At 49.7% G+C, this 18,906-nt stretch overlaps 2 protein-coding genes and 1 long non-coding RNA gene across 3 annotated transcripts; 1 reads left to right on the top strand and 2 right to left on the bottom strand.

The window, feature by feature from the left end:
• Window positions 1-2,237: 2,237 nt before the first annotated feature.
• On the bottom strand, window positions 2,238-7,550 carry LOC146445096 (C-type lectin domain family 4 member E-like). The gene is made up of 6 exons (XM_085067374.1): window positions 7,406-7,550; window positions 6,658-6,753; window positions 5,214-5,306; window positions 4,744-4,895; window positions 4,390-4,511; window positions 2,238-3,674 (listed from the first exon to the last, which is right to left on the bottom strand). The coding sequence occupies exons 1-6, from the start codon at window positions 7,440-7,442 to the stop codon at window positions 3,527-3,529; spliced, it is 648 nt and encodes a 215-aa protein (XP_084923500.1). The 5' UTR covers window positions 7,443-7,550; the 3' UTR covers window positions 2,238-3,526.
• Window positions 7,551-8,877: 1,327 nt separating this feature from the next.
• On the top strand, window positions 8,878-9,952 carry LOC146445095 (uncharacterized). The gene is made up of 2 exons (XR_014853649.1): window positions 8,878-9,424; window positions 9,624-9,952. It is a non-coding gene; the product is annotated as an uncharacterized LOC146445095 (long non-coding RNA).
• A 384-nt stretch (window positions 9,953-10,336) lies between these two features.
• LOC146445094 (C-type lectin domain family 4 member E-like) lies at window positions 10,337-15,640 on the bottom strand. Its single transcript, XM_085067363.1, has 6 exons — window positions 14,945-15,640; window positions 13,936-14,031; window positions 12,488-12,580; window positions 12,017-12,168; window positions 11,661-11,782; window positions 10,337-10,945 (listed from the first exon to the last, which is right to left on the bottom strand). The coding sequence occupies exons 1-6, from the start codon at window positions 14,979-14,981 to the stop codon at window positions 10,798-10,800; spliced, it is 648 nt and encodes a 215-aa protein (XP_084923489.1). The 5' UTR covers window positions 14,982-15,640; the 3' UTR covers window positions 10,337-10,797.
• Window positions 15,641-18,906: the final 3,266 nt, after the last annotated feature.

Here is an 18,906-nt window from a genome sequence, read left to right as displayed (position 1 = left end):
TGCAGAGCATGCTCAGGTCAATGGCCACTTCCTTCTCACTCCTCTGTCCTCTCTCTGTCACAATGTTCTTGCTTCTTCTAAACTTAACTTTCAAAAGGCTCTGTGTCTCAGGAGCTTTTTCCCAATGCCATTTTAACTGCTCTGCTGGTGGTCATGTTCTTCTTTAACAGCAGTGTTTTGTGGGGAAAATGCCATTCTCCATTAGATTCAGGTATTCAATTCACACAAATGTTTGCATTCACACTCCTGTTTTATCACTTGCTGCTGTCCAGGCCATCTGACCAACATGAAGTGGGATGGATAAGGACTGAGAAAGTTCCAAGTATAAAATACAGCAAGTGTGCTCAGAAATTAACCAGAGGCATGAGAACAACACTGGATTGTTCTCTGCAGTTTTTCCACAGACAGCTGACCATAGCACTGAGCATGTGTCCTAATGAGCTACAGGAAAAAGCCAATCCCATTGCAAAGCCAGTCTTTGCCAGGCAGGAGTAACTGAGAGAAGCTTCCTACCCTCCTTCACAGGAAGAGAGGCTGAGTTAGAGCAGTTCAGAGCAGTTCAGAGCAGAGAAGGGAGGGATGGTACTCACCAACTGCCTGACCATCATTCCTCCATGCAATATTCCCTCTCAGCAGAGTGGGCATGCAGGCTCCAGCATTCACACCCATTTCAAAATACCTCTGGGTGTAGCTGTTGGTGTCCCAGTTGTCCTCAGGACAAGGTTTCCTCCATTACATAGTTGATGCTGCAGCTGCAGGGATTTGGACACAATGGCTCTCATTGCTGTGGGAGATAGTTCCAGCCCTGCTGTCCTTCTGCCTTCCACAGGATTACACTACAGACTCCATCTTTCACACTGGTCAGCTCCCCAGGGCTCAGGAAGCGGAGATGTGTTCCCCTCCAGCACGGCCTTGTCAAGCCTTGCATGGAAGGCTGAGGTCCAGGACCTGGGGTCTCAGGCCTCACAGGAACATGGACATGGGCTCTTCCAGATCCTGATTCATCCAGAACTCCCAGGATCAATCACCCTTGGTCTCCTCCTCCTCTGTTCCCACAGGCATCAGTCCTCCATGGAATCCCGCCTTCTTCCTACAGCTAAGGCAACAGGGCAGTGCCCAGACCTGGCAGTGGCTGCTGCTCACAGCAGGCTGACCCCAGGAGTGGCCAGCCAGCAGAGGGACCTGCAGACCTGCTCTGTCCTTCAAGGGTTGTGCACCTTCAACTCCTTCACCACTGCCAGCATAACACTACTGTGTTGGGATGGCTCTTGTCTGGAGAAGGGAAGACAGGAAATCTGCTCCTTGTCCTGCTTGTGTGCTAAGAGTTGTGGCAGAGTGAGGCCTAAAGGGGAGGCCGGCATGTCAAAAAGCAGAAGCTCATGGAAATGGTGCTAAAGACCCAAACAATGAGGTCTCCTCTGGTCAGGCCCAAGCCCAGCACCCCAGGCTTGGGTTGGGAGCAGCTGTGCCACTGCAGGCCATGGTTTCTGGGCTCCAGGGGGAGAAGCCTCACTTGCAGGGCCAAGAAGGTGTCCTGTCACATGTCCCCTCCTTGAAATGACAGCCTGGTAGGCCAGGCAGGACCTGGCTCCATGAAAGCTCATCTCCTGCATGTTTCAGCAACAAAGTCTCACCCCAGGGCTCCTGTGCAGGAAGACCTCTTGAGGAAGGTAGAGAGGCATTATTTGAAATGAGAGGACACAGCTGGATCACTGAGGTGGATCACCACTGAGTTCCTTTTGCTCCCTATTCAGTTTTTCAGGCTGTCTTCAGAAGGAGGCAAAGCATGGACTATTTCATTCCACTAATGCAAAGACAGAGCCCTATGGGGAGGAAAAGTGAACAACCAGTGAAAGAGCAGAAATTGCCGGGAAAAAATGAGATGGCCATTTTTTCAAGAAGCCAGGAACCACACTAGGAGGACAAGTGATGTGGGAACTAGAGAAATGACCTCAAAACCAGAGAAGATGAAATCCTGGGAAGGTAGCTGCATGCAAATACACAATGGAGAAGAAAGCCAACATGGGAAGAAACTCTGAGAGAACTAGCTAAAATGCTGCTTTGCAGGGATGAGTTTGCCCCCCACAAACTCCCTAAACAGAAGAGGCAAGTCCATGCCATAGGTCTCCAGAGGAGGCACATTGACGTTGGGTCTAGATGTTTGTCTTAGGGGAAATGGAGGAAATTGTGCTGTGGTGCTCACAGCCAGAGCACTGGGCTTAGGCAGAGCCAGCAGGGAATGGCAGGAGGCTGAGGCAAAGTAAGAGAAATGGTGTCAAGAAATAGGTGAAGTAGGACTTGTGAGGAAAGATGAGGCTTGGCACTGGGAAAAAAGCAGTGGAAGAGCAGAGGAGGATCTCAGACCCACAGAGGCTCTGAAGAGCACAATGGTCATTTTCCCACTGCAGGACACCAAGGGACATTGACTCAAGTGGCATCAGAGAAGGATTCAGCTCTGTATGAGATACAAGTCTGCACTGTGAAGCTGGAGAGGACCAGGACACCAGGAAAAGGAAGGGAGGATATTTGCAGCACTGCACTTCCCCAGTTCCCTGCTACCACCACAAGTCTCTGCTGACAACTGCTTGCTCACAGCCGCCTGAGAGAATTCTTCACCTCTGCTTGTGTTATTGACTGCATCCTGTGTGAATTATGTCCCTACAAGTGTCAATGCTACGGCAGTGGAAATATCCTTGTTAAGAAGAATTTTTCACACTAAAATGTTGTGTTAGGACAGAAGGGAATGGCTTTAAACTAGCAAAGGACAGGTTTAGATTAAATATTAAGAAGAAATTCTTTATTGTGAGCGTGGAGAGGTACTGGCACAGATTACCCAGAGGAGCTGTAGATGCCAATTCTTGGAAGTGTTCAAGGCCTGGCTGGATGAGGCTTTGAGCGACCTGGACCAGAGGAAAGTGTCTCTGCTCATGACTGAGGGGGCTTGAAACAGGATTGTCCTTAAAAGTCCCTTCCAATCCAAACCATGATTCTAGGAGAATACCTCGGTAGCATTGAGATTGAAATGGAGAGAGAGATATACACCCACAGCACAGAACCTTTTTTCATTGGTCTACTATTGTATTTTCTCTTGTCTAAGAATTCAAAATTTGTTCAGCAAAACAACTACAACAAGAAGAAATTCTGTGTATGACTCAACAAAAAGAAAACACCTCTGCTCAAGGAGACAAATGGTTTTGCATCTCTGGATACCTGTCTTGCTATTCCTTGTGTCTTCCTCCTGGAGAAGTGCATCCCTTTTCAGCCATTGGCTTCTGGACGCACTCAGAGAGAAGAGGACACAAGAACACAGGACCTGCTCTGATGAGCCTGAGCCTTCCTGTGTTCCCTGAGCAAGCACATGCACTGGGGATGCTGGAGAAAGGCTCATTTCACTTCCACACACATCATCCCACCCAGCACAGTGAGGATGTGTCAGGGCTCCCCACCCCTCCCAGCACAGCCAGCACTGCTCCCAGCTCCCTGCTCAGCTCCCAGTTTTATTCAGGACAGGCATGGGGTATTTCCATCACACAGTTACTGCTGCAAATTCACAAATTCGATAATGCTCCAAATAGGGTACAACATCATTCCAGTTGTTGGGAGGTTCTGTAAATGCATGCATTACAGTGGAAGTCTCATTAGGGAGCTGGTTTGGTTCTCCTGACCGCCAGAACCTGCAACAGAGACAGGTTTGTTATTACAGCATCCACTGTAAAGCACTGCTGGAAAAGACCACAGCAGCATGCAAGACTTGAAGGGAAGAGACAGAAACTCCCAATGCTGATCCATGGACTGAAGCAGTGCCCTTCCTCCCACTCCATATCCCACTGGCATTAGAGTCTCATGGAAAGCTGCCTCCTTCCTACAGCCTTCCAGCACAACAGGGCCCTGATTGACCTGCTGGGGGCAACTGACCACCACCACTCACCCCATGCACTTCACACCCAGCAGAGACCTGTGTTGGCCTCCAGGGCAAGTTGGTTCTCCAGAAGAAGACACAGCAAGGTCAGTCATCATGCTCTCTCCCTGCACCCCATCTCTTTCCCAGCATTTCAGCCCAGGCCATTCCTGTGCATATAAGTGCAGTGAATACATGTCAGGCTAGGCTGGTCATCTCTGAAGAGTTCTTGCTGCTGGAGAGATTCAGCTTTCTCTCTGCCTATAGCAATGATTTCCAGGTCACAGTTGTTAATTCATAACCAATAACCAGCACAGATGGGGCCATGGGAACTTGGTGTCCTACACTCCTCTCCTGCTGCATCTTTGATCTCTCCCAAGGAAGTGTGGTGGGAACTCCCCTCTCATGCACCAGCAGACACCTTCACATCTCCCCTACTTTTGTTCCCTACCAGGAGCCACACCAAACACTCTTCATCCACAGATACTCACGCTGCTGTTGCATCAAATGGAGTCTTGTCCACCCACTGCCACTGACCCACACTGTCTGCAAACAAACCAATGTAGAAATTCTCCCTTTCTGGCTCTTTTTTAATCTGCCCAGAGAGGAAAACCTGGCAATCAGAGAGAGTGCAATGTCCATGAGATGCAGGACTGAGCACAGGGAGGCATCAGGAGTCCCTGTGGGGTGAGGCTGGTGGCAGAGGGCAGCTGGGGCTCTAGGGTTGCAGACAGGACATTCCCTGTCCCCTGCAGGACAAGGAGGGGCTCTGAGTCCCCTCCAGGGCAGGGACCCAGCACTGTGTCTCTGGCTGCTGGGTCTCTCTCTCTGCCCTGTGCACATACCTGCTCTGCCTTGCTGTTGATCACCACCAGCTGGGAGCCCATCCCAGTGCAGTTCTGCTCACTCTCAGCCCACTTCATCTTATCAAGGGACAGGAAATAGCAGCTTGATTGAAACCTTAACCAGTCCTTTGGGCAGCATGTCCAGCCTCGGCCTGTGCAGGGAGAGCACAGAGAGATGAAGGTTACTAACAAGAGATGGTGATTGCAAAGATCCAAGTTTTCCAGGGACAGTGCTCATGTTCTCCTGAGTCACTTCTCCTGACAGAAAGTGCATGAAAAAGCAGGGATAGCACAGACATTTCTCCCCATTGCTTTGGGGTATGACCAGGGAGCTTTGGGTACCCAAAGCCATGGTGGTCCTTGTGAGGGGATCTCAAGTCTCAACAACTTCTTTCAGTGACATGTTTTGACATTGTCCATTCTCCTTTAGCCTTTAGCCCCAAGCAAGAGGGGACAGTGCAAGTACTGACCTGTGCTTTGTGGCACTGCTGAGTCACACTTCCATTCTGAGAAGTGCTGCTGCAGGGCTGTGGGCTGCTCACTGCTGGGGCAGAAGGGAATCACTGCAAAGGGAGAGCAAAGGCAGCAGGATTAGCCCTTCCTCCCAGCTCCCCACACAGCATCTCTAGCCTGTGCTCTCCTCCCACCATTTCCCTACCAAGCACTGTCCCAGCTGTCACCTCTCCTGGCCCAAACAAGTGGCACAGCTGCTTTCCCAGCCAGGAAGAGACCTTCTTCCAAGTCAGACAGCAGAAGGACCACTGGAAGCACATCCCACTGAGGACAAGCCACCCAGGGCAGGATTGATCCCACCCAGCCACAGCCACTCTACATGAACATTCCTACAGCCAAGCTGCCAGTCCACAAAGCAGCCCTTGAGTGTCACAGTTTGTCACTTCCTAAACCAGACATCAACAGCAATTTGGAAGAACAACCCATCAGCTGGGCTGTTCCATCAGCAACAGACAGTCCAGGTGAAGGTAAACACATACAGCTGGAGCTGCTGAAACCAAGGAGGGGTGAAGCATAAACTCCTAGGATTTACTGATTCCCAATTTGTGGGGAATAATGCAGTGCTGCTGACAGGTCACATCCACAACCCCAGGGACTTCTTAGTAACTCATACACTCAGGAGTATTGATGAGAAGCTGATCAGGCTGTGCTTAGCTGTACAGATGTCTATTTTTATCAATCACTTCATTTAGAACTATCTTTACTTGTGAGCAGAACAATCACAGTGGCCCCAGAGCCTGCTTGGTGCATTGATGTAATGGAAGAAGGCTCAGAGGAGATGGACAAGGGCAATGCCTGACTGACCATGACTGTTCCCAGCACAGGTGACCTTATCCTTACCCAAGGAGGACAACAAGAGAGATAAACTTTTGGTTTACTTCATCTGAGGGATTTCACCACCTGTGGAACTGTTCATCCCTCTAGGGATTACAATGAGGCAGCGTCTTCCTCAGTTAGCCATGCAATCTCTGTGTGCTGACAGACACTGTTAATGCCTTACCATTCCTGAGGAGGCAAGATAGGAAATGGTTGGCTCACAGTCCTCTGGAAACCCTTCCATCACACAAGTGTGGTCCAGGCTCTCAACTCATGCAGACTGAGAGACTCACAGCAAACTGCTCTGACAGCCTTGCTGCCACCACAGGCAGTTCCTGTGCCACAGCCAGAATATCTAAGTTATTCAGGTTATCCTGCCTTATGACCAGAGATTCAAATGGTGGATTCAAAGCTCCAGATGTATTCTCACAAGGCTCAAGGCTGCATGAGAAGGGATCTCTGACCTGTGTTTTGGTGAAAGGCATTTGCCTGCTGGCAGAGCCACTAGAATATGGGTTTTCCACCTTAAAAAAGCAGTCACCTGAGCTCTTCATCCTGAAGAAATTAAGTGATCCTGGAACTCACCATGGCAGATTGTCACAAAGGCAGCTTTGATGGTGAGGGCAAAAAACAGGAAGACCCAGATGTTCAGCCAGGAGCAGCTTCTCTCTTCTGCTGGGGCTGGAAAACACAAAGCAAGAGTGGGAATGCCCCAGACCAGAGCTGAGGGCAGGATAACCCAGCTGGCTCTGTACCCCAACACCCTCCTGGCCCCTTGTTCCAAGGACAATGGAGCCACAGTGGTGGTGCAAGCAGGTCCTGCTGCCTGTCACTAGCAGTAGGTTAGACCCACAGAGCAGAGTAACACTACTGACTGCCCAGCTCAGAGTGTGCCCAGCCAGACACACAGAAGGGATTGTTTCCACAGGGGGAAAAGGCACTTGGGAACCCTTTGGAGAGCCCTGGCTGGGTTGTCCTTAGGGACACCAGAGATGGGAGCAGAGATCTGTGCTCAGCTTGATGCAGAGAGCTTCACCAGAGAAGGATATCAGAGAAGGATAGCATCCTTCAGTTCCATTGCTCACAGAAAAACCACTGAAGGGAATAGCAGACCATGGACTGGACTTCCTTTCCTCCTGGCACTAGGAATATGTCATTCTGCCAGCCTGAGCACTGCACAGTTCCCTCAGCTGCTGCTTTGCTCTTGTCCTAAGCCCCATCTCCTGGCATGAGACCAGCCACTGTACTGTGCCCAGGATCCATCCCAGCCCTGCATTTCCCCCAACTCTTCCTTTGACAGAAGAACAGAAAGGAAGGAATGTTTGATCGTTACCTGCAGTTCCAGGAGTGAATCTCTCTTGGTGATTCATTATCTCTATCACAATCTCACCCTTCTCCAAGTGTCCCTGTTACCACTGTGGCCACAAACACAGCCCTCCTCCTGCACAGAGAACCTCCCACAGTGGTGAGGAGCCTTCACATCTGGTGTGCAGTGCAAGCCATATCCTGGGTGTACCCCACAGCACATGGAGATTGGGGAACTTTCATCCTTTTCCCTGTGTCTTGAGGTGACTTTATGATAATACTGTACTCCCCTATCATCTGCTTTATGCCCAGAAATGGATCATGTAACTTTAAGCTAGATCCAGGCAGGAGGAGGAAGTGCCAGGGGAACTCTGGTGCTTTTTGTGTCTAAACAATAACTGCACCTGGTACTCTGCTATTCAGCAGGGAGGGAGTTATATTCTGCTTTTAGCTACCTTGATTTGTGTTAGGAGACAAGAAGTTATTCCGTGGATTGCAAGAGGAATCCTCATTGTCTTCTGCAGTTTCTTCTGAATCTGTTTGGCTTAGCTACAAGAACCAGACCATTGATGGGAGCCAGACTCCATGACCAGCAGGAGAGGCTGCAGGGACACCACACCCCAGCTCTGGAACTCAGGAAGAGCCATAACAGCTAAAGAACTCTAAATCCACCAGCTTTCTCTGCAGTGAGGAGGTTCAAAACTATTCATTTTTATATTATTCATTTCCTCATTTTTCCCAGTGCCCACAGGCACTTAGTTTGTTGTTAAAAAAATTTGGTTTTTTCACTTTCATCCAAGAAATTCCTTTCCTATCAACTGACAGGCAGGGAACTGAAACTCTTTTTTCCTGGGAGGGAAGAACAATCATTCCAGAGCAGTTTCTCCTCAACTTGTCTCTAAACTGAGACACCTTGCCAGGACTGTTCACAAGACACTCATTGCAACACAGAAACTCATCGAGGCAAAGGAAAACACAAGAGGAGCATCATTGCAGCTCCAACAGGTTCCCTTTGCACAGACTCAGGCAGTTTCATAGGACATACATGGCCTTCTCTCCCTGGTGCTTGCTCTTTCCTGCTGAGGGTCCATGTGTGTTAAAATGCACACACTGGCAGATGTGTCTGACATTTGCTAGCAAAGGGCTAAACCCACTGACCACAGCCTAAAAAAGGGAGTCAAAAATGATACAAAAGCACATCTGTGATACAGGGCTGTGCCCATGTGCATCCTGAGCTCAGAAACCCAGAGCACAACAAAGAACTTGCCAATGCTGTTTTTAACTAATTCTTCTGGAAGAAAAGATGGAGTTTTGGGCAGATGGGTTCAATGTGACCTGGCATTGTGGAGATGGAAGACAGAAAGGATCACTGGATGGTGCCAGAGTCCCTGAGCATGACAGATCATGAAGTTTTCCTTGGTCATGCCTAGAAAAGGTACAGATTTTTTATTTGGCAGTTCTAGCTCTTCACAAAGAGCCTTGGATGAAAGTCCATGCAGGATCATGTCCCTGTGGATACCCATTAGGATCAAGAATCCCTACTGGATCCCAATGTCCTCTGAATGGACTGAGATGGGAACTCAGCCTTTGCCCTTGTTCCATCAGCTGGTTCCTCCCTGTGGAGAGGCATGCATGGCTGCAGTGACACAGCAATGGGAGAGCTCACAGCAATAGCACAGGCATTTCAGCTGAAGCATCACAAGATCAGGGCACAGAACCAATTACAAGAGAGGACAAGCCTGAGCTCAGTGTAGAAGAGATCCTCTGATTCTGTTGTTTTGTGCACAACAGGCTGCAGGCAGTGTTGGACCCTACATTTCTGAACTTCTTTAGGTAACTAATATTCACAAGCTCTCACCCCATGTGAAAACACATAAACACACAACTTGTGCAACCTCCAGTCTCCCACAGCCACTCCAGGAAGTGCAGCTGCAAGAACACATCCCCTTTTGTGGAAGCAGGGGTTCCTCTGGTCCCACACACTTCCTGCTGCAGATGTAGAGTTCGTGTGTATGCACACCTCTTCCTACAGCCCATAAAGCCACAGGTGAAAGCACAAGTCACGTTGTCAGCCTGCAGGACTGTGGCTCTGTGCCTGCTGCACCCCTCACTGCCATCAGCAATGTCACCCATGGCACTCAGCTGCCAGGGAGCTTCTTACAGACAGAGGTGACCAAGTTGCAGAGCATGCTCAGGTCAATGGCCACTTTCCTTGTTTATGTCATCTTGTCTTCCATTTCTTTAAGGTGAAGCACTGCCCCACAGAGGTTCTGAAGAGCACAGTTGTCATTTTCCCACTGCAGGACACCAAGGGACATTGACTCAAGTGGCATCAGAGAAGGATTCAGCTCTGTATGAGATACAAGTCTGCACTGTGAAGCTGGAGAGGACCAGGACACCAGGAAAAGGAAGGGAGGATATTTGCAGCACTGCACTTCCCCAGTTCCCTGCTACCACCACAAGTCTCAGCTGAGTACTGCTTCTCAGAGCTTCCTGAGAGAATTCTTCATCTCTGCTTGTGTTATTGACTGTATCCTGTGTGAACTAAATCAAATCCCTACAAGGGTCAATGCTACAGCAGTGAAAATATCCTTGTTGAGAGGGACTTTACACACAAGAATGTAGTGATAGGAGAGGTGAATGGATTTAAACTTATAGAGGGGAGGTTAAGATTAAATATTAGGAAGAAATACATTTCTGCAATGGTGGTGAGGCACAGGAAGAAGTTCCCCACAGGGTTATGGATGACCCATCATTGAAATGTTCAAGGCCTGGCTGGATGGGGCTTTGAGCTACCTGGCCTAGTGGAAGGTGTCCCAGCTTATGACCGAGGGGGCTTGAAACTGGATTATCCTTAAAAGACCCTTCCAACCCAAATGATTCCATGATTCTAGAATTATACCTCTGCAGCTTTGAGGTGGAAAAGGAAAGAGAAATATTCACTCACAGCACAGAGCCATTTTGCATTGGTCTGATACTCTATATTCTCTTACCTAAGATTTCCGAATTTGTTCAGCAAAACCAGTACAACAAAAAGAAATGCTGTGTGTAACTCAACAAAAAGCAAGCACCTCTGCTCAAGGAGACAAGTGATATTGCATCCCTGGACATCTGTCTTGCTATTCCTTGTGTCTTCCTCCTGGAGAAGTCCATTTCTTTTCAGCTTCTGGACCCACTCAGAGAGAAGAGGACACAAGAACACAGGACCTGCTCTGATGAGCCTGAGCCTTCCTGTGTTCCCTGAGCAAGCACATGCACTGGGGATGCTGGAGAAAGGCTCATTTCACTTCCACACACATCATCCCACCCAGCACAGTGAGGATGTGTCAGGGCTCCCCACCCCTCCCAGCACAGCCAGCACTGCTCCCAGATCCCTGCTCAGCTCCCAGTTTTACTCAGGACAGGGGTAGAGTATTTCCATCACACAGTTACTGCTGCAGCTTCACAAATTCGATGATGATAGAAATCTGATCTGACATCATTCCAGTTGTAGGGAGCATTTGCAGGTACATGCATTATAGTGGAAGTCTCATCACTGAAATTACTTGGTTCTCCTGACCGCCAGAACCTGCAACAGACACAGGTTTGTTATTACAGCATCCACTGTAAAGCACTGCTGGAAAAGGCCACAGCAGCATGCAAGACTTGAAGGGAAGAGACAGAAACTCCCAATGCTGATCCATGGACTGAAGCAGTGCCCTTCCTCCCACTCCATATCCCACTGGCATTAGAGTCTCATGGAAAGCTGCCTCCTTCCTACAGCCTTCCAGCACAACAGGGCCCTGATCGACCTGCTGGGGGCAACTGACCACCACCACTCACCCCATGCACTTCACACCCTGCAGAGACCTGTGTTGGCCTCCAGGGCAAGTTGGTTCTCCAGAAGAAGACATAGCAAGATCAGACCTGGTGCTCTCTCCCTGCACTTCATCTCTTTCCCAGCATTTCAGCCCAGGCCATTCCTGTGCATATAAGTGCAGTGAATACATGTCAGGCTAGGCTGGTCATCTCTGAAGAGTTCTTGCTGCTGGAGAGATTCAGCTTTCTGTCTGCCTACAGCAATGATTTCCAGGTCACAGTTGTTAATTCATAACCAATAACCAGCACAGATGGGGCCATGGGAACCTGGTGTCCTACACTCCTCTCCTGCTGCATCTTTGATCTCTCCCAAGGAAGTGTGGTGGGAACTCCCCTCTCATGCACCAGCAGACACCTTCACATCTCCCCTACTTTTGTTCCCTACCAGGAGCCACACCAAACACTCTTCATCCACAGATACTCACGCTGCTGTTGCATTATATGGAGTCTTGTCCACCCACTGCCACTGACCCAGCTCCTCTGCAAACAAACCAATGTAGAAATTCTCTCTTCCTGTACCTTTTTTAATCTGCCCAGAGAGGAAAACCTGGCAATCAGAGAGAGTGCAATGTCCATGAGATGCAGGACTGAGCACAGGGAGGCATCAGGAGTCACTGATGCGGGTGGGGCTGGTGGCAGAGGGCAGCTGGGGCTCCAGGGATGCAGACAGGACATTCCCTGTCCCCTGCAGGACAAGGAGGGGCTCTGAGTCCCCTCCAGGGCAGGGACCCAGCACTGTGTCTCTGGCTGCTGGGTCTCTCTCTCTGCCCTGTGCACATACCTGCTCTGCCTTGCTGTTGATCACCACCAGCTGGGAGCCCATCCCAGTGCAGTTCTGCTCACTCTCAGCCCACTTCATCTTATCAAGGGACAGGAAATAGCAGCTTGATTGAAACCTTAGCCAGCTCTTTGGGCAGCATGTCCAGCCTCGGCCTGTGCAGGGAGAGCACAGAGAGATGAAGGTTACTAACAGGAGATGGTGATTGCAAAGATCCAAGTTTTCCAGGGACAGTGCTCATGTTCTCCTGAGTCACTTCTCCTGACAGAAAGTGCATGAAAAAGCTGGGATAGCACAGACATTTCTCCCCATTGCTTTGGGGTATGACCAGGGAGCTTTGGGTAACCAAGGCCATGGTAGTTCTCATAAGGGGATCCAAGGTCTCAACAAAGTTCTTTCATTGATGTGTTTTGACATTGTCCATTCTCCTTTAGCCTTTAGCCCCAAGCAAGAGGGGACAGTGCAAGTACTGACCTGTGCCTTGTGGCACTGCTGAGTCACACTTCCATTCTGAGAAGTGCTGCTGCAGGGCTGTGGGCTGCTCACTGCTGGGGCAGAAGGGAATCACTGCAAAGGGAGAGCAAAGGCAGCAGGATTAGCCCTTCCTCCCAGCTCCCCACACAGCATCTCTGGCCTTTGCTCTCCTCCCACCATTTCCCCACCAGGCACTGTCCCAGCTGTCACCTCTCCTGGCCCAAACAAGTGGCACAGCTGCTTGCTTTCCCAGCCAGGAAGAGACCTTCTTCCAAGTCAGACAGCAGAAGGACACCTGGAAGCACATCCCACTGAGGACAAGCCACCCAGGGCAGGATTGATCCCACCCAGCCACAGCCACTCTACATGAACATTCCTACAGCCAAGCTGCCAGTCCACAAAGCAGCCCTTGAGTGTCACAGTTTGTCACTTCCTAAACCAGACATCAACAGCAATTTGGAAGAACAACCCATCAGCTGGGCTGTTCCATCAGCAACAGACAGTCCAGGTGAGGGTAAACACATACAGCTGGAGCTGCAGAAACCAGGGTGTGGTGCAGCATAAACTCCTAGGATTTACTGATTCCCAGTTTGTGGGGAATAATGCAGTGCAGGTGACAGGCCACATCCACAACCCCAGGGACTTCTTAGTAACTCATACACTCAGGAGTATTGATGAGAAGCTGATCAGGCTGTGCTTAGCTGTACAGATGTCTATTTTTATCAATCACTTCATTTAGAACTATCTTTACTTGTGAGCAGAACAATCACAGTGGCCCCAGAGCCTGCTTGGTGCATTGCTGTAATGGAAGAAGGCTCAGAGGAGATGGACAAGGGCAATGCCTGACTGACCATGACTGTTTCCAACACAGGTGACCTTATCCTTACCCAAGGAGGACAACAAGAGAGATAAACTTTTGGTTTACTTCATCTGAGGGATTTCACCACCTGTGGAACTGTTCATCCCTCTAGGGATTACAATGAGGCAGCATCTTCCTCAGTTAGCCATGCAATCTCTGTGTGCTGACAGACACTGTTAATGCCTTACCCTTCCTGAGGAAGCAAGATAGGAAATGGTTGGCTCACAGTCCTCTGGAAACCCTTCCATCACACAAGTGTGGTCCAGGCTCTCAACTCATGCAGACTGAGAGACTCACAGCAAACTGCTCTGACAGCCTTGCTGCCACCACAGGCAGTTCCTGTGCCACAGCCAGAATATCCAAGTTATCCAGGTTATCCTGCCTCATGGCCAGAGATTCAAATGGTGGATTCAAAGCTACAGATGTATTCTCACAAGGCTCAAGGCTGCATGAGAATGGATCTCTGACCTGTGTTTTGGTGAAAGGCATTTGCCTGCTGGCAGAGCCACCAGAATATGGGTTTTCCACCTTAAAAAAGCAGTCACCTGAGCTCTTCATCCTGAAGAAATTAAGTGATCCTGGAACTCACCATGGCAGATTGTCACAAAGGCAGCTTTGATGGTGAGGGCAAAAAACAGGAAGACCCAGATGTTCAGCCAGGAGCAGCTTCTCTCTTCTGCTGGGGCTGGAAAACACAAAGCAAGAGTGGGAATGCCCCAGACCAGAGCTGAGGGCAGGATAACCCAGCTGGCTCTGTACCCCAACACCCTCCTGGTCCCTTGTTCCAAGGACAACAGAGCCACAGTGGTGGTGCAAGCAGGTCCTGCTGCCTGTCACTAGCAGTAGGTCAGACCCACAGAACTGAGTAACACAGGGCTGCCTGAAGCTGCTTTTTTACTTCCCTGTTCATCACAAGACCCACCTGCATTCTGCACAAACCTCACTCCCCCTTGTCCTCTCAGACCTCCTTTCTCCGCAACACATCTTCCTTGTTGCCCTCTGGTCCCCCTGTCTGTCACTGAAGGCTCTTTCTGGACCTCCCTCCTCTTCCTCTCTCTTTACAGCTTCCTTCTCTCACTCCCTGTGTTTTGGCTCTTTACTGTGAGCCCTTTCTGCAATGGCACAGTCACCCAAAGGAGTGACTGCCCAGCTCAGAGTGTGCCCAGCCAGACACACAGAAGGGATTGTTTCCACAGGGGGAAAAGGCACTTGGGAACCCTTTGGAGAGCCCTGGCTGGGTTGTCCTTAGGGACACCAGAGATGGGAGCAGAGATTTGTGCTCAGCTTGATGCAGAGAGCTTCACCAGAGAAGGATATCAGAGAAGGATAGCATCCTTCAGTTCCATTGTTCACAGAAAAACCACTGAAGGGAATAGCAGACCATGGTCTGCCTGGACTTCCATTACCCCTGGCTCCAGAGAAAAGATCATTCTGCCAGCCTGAGCACTGCACAGTTCCCTCAGCTGCTGCTTTGCTCTTGTCCTAAGCCCCATCTCCTGGCATGAGACCAGCCACTGTACTGTGCCCAGGGTCCATCTGCATTTCCCCCAACTCTTCCTTTGACAGAAGACAGAATGGAAGGAAGGATTGGTGTTTACCTGCAGTTCCAGGAGTCTCTCTGTCCTGGTGATTCATTGCCTCTGCCACAGGATCAATCTTCTCCAAGGGTCTCTGTTTCCAGTGTGGCCACAAACACAGCCTTCCTCCTGCACAGGACACCTCCTACACTGGTGAGGAGCTTTCAGAACCTCTTATCTGATGTGCACTGAAAGCCATATCCTGGGTGTACCCCACAGCACATGGAGATTGGGGAACTTTCATCATTTCCCGGTGTCTTGAGGTGATTTTATGATAATACTGCACTCCCCTATCATCTGCTTTATGCCCAGAAATGGATCATGTAACTTTAAGCTAGATCCAGGCAGGAGGAGGAAGTGCCAGGGGAACTCTGGTGCTTTTTGTGTCTAAACAATAACTGCACCAGGTACTCTGCTATTCAGCAGGGAGGGAGTTATATTCTGCTTTTAGCTACCTTGATTTGTGTTAGGAGACAAGAAGTTTTTCCATGGATTGCAAGAGGAATCTTCAGTGTCTTCTGCAGTTTCTTCTGAATCTGTTTGGCTTAGCTACAAGAACCAGACCATTGGTGGGAGCCAGACTCCATGACCAGCAGGAGAGGCTGCAGGGACACCACACCCCAGCTCTGGAACTCGGGAAGAGCCATAACAGCTAAAGAACTCTAAATCCACCAGCTTGCTCTGCAGTGAGGAGGTTCAAAACTATTCATTTTTATATTATTCATTTCCTCATTTTTCCCCGTGCCCACAGGCACTTAGTTTGTTGTTAAAACAATTTGGTTTTTTTCACTTTCATCCAAGAAATTCCTTTCCTATCAACAGACAGGCAGGGAGCTGAAACTCTTTTTTTCTGAGAGGGAACAATCATTCCAGAGCAGTTTCTCCTCAACTTGTCTCTAAACTGAGACACCTTGCCAGGACTGTTCACAAGACACTCATTGCAACACAGAAACTCATCGAGGCAAAGGAAAACACAAGAGGAGTATCACTGCAGCCCAAACAGTCTCCCTTAGCACAGATTCAGGAAGTTTCACAGGACATACATGGCCTTCCCTCCCTGGTGCTTGCTCTTTCCTGCTGAGGGTCCATGTGTGTTAAAATGCACACACTGGCAGATGTGTCTGACATTTGCTAGCAAAGGGCTAAACCCACTGACCACAGCCTGCAAAAGGGAGTAAAAAATGATACAAAAGCACATCTGTGATACAGGGCTGTGCCCATGTGCATCCTGAGCCCAGAAACCCAGAGCACAACAAAGAACTGGCCAATGCTGTTTTTAACTAATGCTTCTGGAAGAGAAGATGGAGTTTTGGGCAGATGGGTTCAATATGACCTGGCATTGTGGAGATGGAAGACAGAAAGGATCACTGGATGGTGCCAGAGTCCCTGAGCATGACAGATCATGAAGTTTTCCTTGGTCATACCTGGAAAAGGTACAGATTTTTTATTTGGCAGTTCTAGCTCTTCTCAAAGAGGCTTGGATGAAAGTCCATGCAGGATCATGTCCCTGTGGATACCCATTAGGATCAAGAATCCCTACTGGATCCCAATGTCCTCTGAATGGACTGAGATGGGAACTCAGCCTTTCCTCTTGTTCCATCAGCTGGTTCCTCCCTGTGGAGAGGCATGCATGGCTGCAGTGACACAGCAATGGGAGAGCTCACAGCAATAGCACAGGCATTTCAGCTGAAGCATCACAAGATCAGGGCACAGAACCAATTACAAGAGAGGACAAGCCTGAGCTCAGTGTAGAAGAGATCCTCTGATTCTGTTGTTTTGTGCACAACAGGCTGCAGGCAGAGTAGGACCCTACATTTCCAAACTTCTTTAGGTAACTAATATTCACAAGCTCTCACCCCATGTGAAAACACATAAACACACAACTTCGTGCAACCTCCAGTCTCCCACAGCCACCTCAGGAAGTGCAGCTGCAAGAACACATCCCCTTTTGTGGAAGCAGGGGTTCCTCTGGTCCCACACACTTCCTGCTGCAGATGTAGAGTTCGTGTGTATGCACACCTCTTCCTACAGCCCATAAAGCCACAGGTGAAAGCACAAGTCACGTTGTCAGCCTGCAGGACTGTGGCTCTGTGCCTGCTGCACCCCTCACTGCCATCAGCAATGTCACCCACAGCACTCAGCTGCCAGGGAGCTTCTTACAGACAGAGGTGGCCAAGTTGCAGAGCATGCTCAGGTCAATGGCCACTTCCTTCTCACTCCTCTGTCCTCTCTCTGTCACAATTTTCTTGCTTCTTCTAAACTTTACTTTCAAACTGCTCTTTGTCTCAGAAGCTTTTTCCCCATGCCCTGGTTACTGCTCTGCTGGTGGTCATGTTCTTCTTTAACAGCAGTGTTTTGTGGGGAAAATGCCATTCTCCATTAGATTCAGGTATTCAATTCACACAAATGTTTGCATTCACACTCCTGTTTTATCACTTGCTGCTGTCCAGGCCATCTGACCAACATGAAGTGGGATGGGTAAGGACTGAGAAAGTTCCAAGTATAAAATACAGCAAGTGTGCTCAGAAATTAACCAGAGGCATGAGAACAACACTGGATTGTTCTCTGCAGTTTTTCCCCAGACAGCTGACCATAGCACTGACCATGTGTCCTAATGAGCTACAGGAAAAAGCCAATCCCATTGCAAAGCCAGTCTTTGCCAGGCAGGAGTAACTGAGAGAAGCTTCCTACCCTCCTTCACAGGAAGAGAGGCTGAGTTAGAGCAGTTCAGAGCAGAGAAGGGAGGGATGGTACTCACCAACTGCCTGACCATCATTCCTCCATGCAATATTCCCTCTCAGCAGAGTGGGCATGCAGGCTCCAGCATTCACACCCATTTCAAAATACCTCTGGGTGTAGCTGTTGGTGTCCCAGTTGTCCTCAGGACAAGGTTTCCTCCATTACATAGTTGATGCTGCAGCTGCAGGGATTTGGACACAATGGCTCTCATTGCTGTGGGAGATAGTTCCAGCCCTGCTGTCCTTCTGCCTTCCACAGGATTACACTACAGACTCCATCTTTCACACTGGTCAGCTCCCCAGGGCTCAGGAAGCGGAGATGTGTTTCCCTCCAGCACGGCCTTGTCAAGCCTTGCATGGAAGGCTGAGGTCCAGGACCTGGGGTCTCAGGCCTCACAGGAACATGGACATGGGCTCTTCCAGATCCTGATTCATCCAGAACTCCCAGGATCAATCACCCTTGGTCTCCTCCTCCTCTGTTCCCACAGGCATCAGTCCTCCATGGAATCCTGCCTTCTTCGTACAGCCAAGGCAACAGGGCCATGCCCAGACCTGGCAGTGGCTGCTGCTCACGGCAGGCTGACCCCAGGAGTGGCCAGCCAGCAGAGGGACCTGCAGACCTGCTTTGTCCTTCAAGGGTTATGCACCTTCAGCTCCTTCACCACTGCCAGCATAACACTACTGTGCTGGGATGGCTCTTGTCTGGAGAAGGGAAAACAGGAAATCTGCTCCTTGTCCTGCTTGTGTGCTAAGAGTTGTGGCAGAGTGAGGCCTAAAGAGGAGTCCTGCAAGGCAAAAGCCAGAAACTCATAGGAATCTTGCTAAAAGACCCAGACAAGGTGGACCTTTTCAGCCAGTGCCAAGCCCAGCACCTCAGGCTGAAGCTGGGTGCAGCTGTGCCACTGCAGGCCATGGTTCCTAGCCTGCAGATGGAGAGGACCTCACTTGCAGGGCCACAGCGTATATGTGTAAACAGACATTTTTTTCTGCTAGCAGGCTTTCATCCTACTGCAGAAGCCAGGGAGGGGAACAGGACCAGGCAGCTGTTTGAGCTGGGGTCAGTGCTTTCTGCCTGTGCTAATTTGTGTGGGTTTTTGCATGTAGACGTCCTGTTTCTTCTGTATGTCCCCAAATATGTACATACTGTCCCTACACGCTGTGTCTCACTACTGCCTGGAGCTCTGCCTGTGGACCTGCAGCCACCACGCACTGCTGTTCACAGAACTCCTCCCACTGGATCAGCAA

The sequence above is a fragment of the Lichenostomus cassidix genome, chromosome 1, assembly GCF_008360975.1.
Source record: "Lichenostomus cassidix isolate B80296 chromosome 1, HeHo_3.0, whole genome shotgun sequence".
Classification (NCBI taxonomy): Eukaryota; Metazoa; Chordata; class Aves; order Passeriformes; family Meliphagidae; genus Lichenostomus; species Lichenostomus cassidix.
The sequence above is the reverse complement of the archived record's forward strand: the minus strand, read 5'-3'. Positions and strand labels throughout refer to the sequence as shown.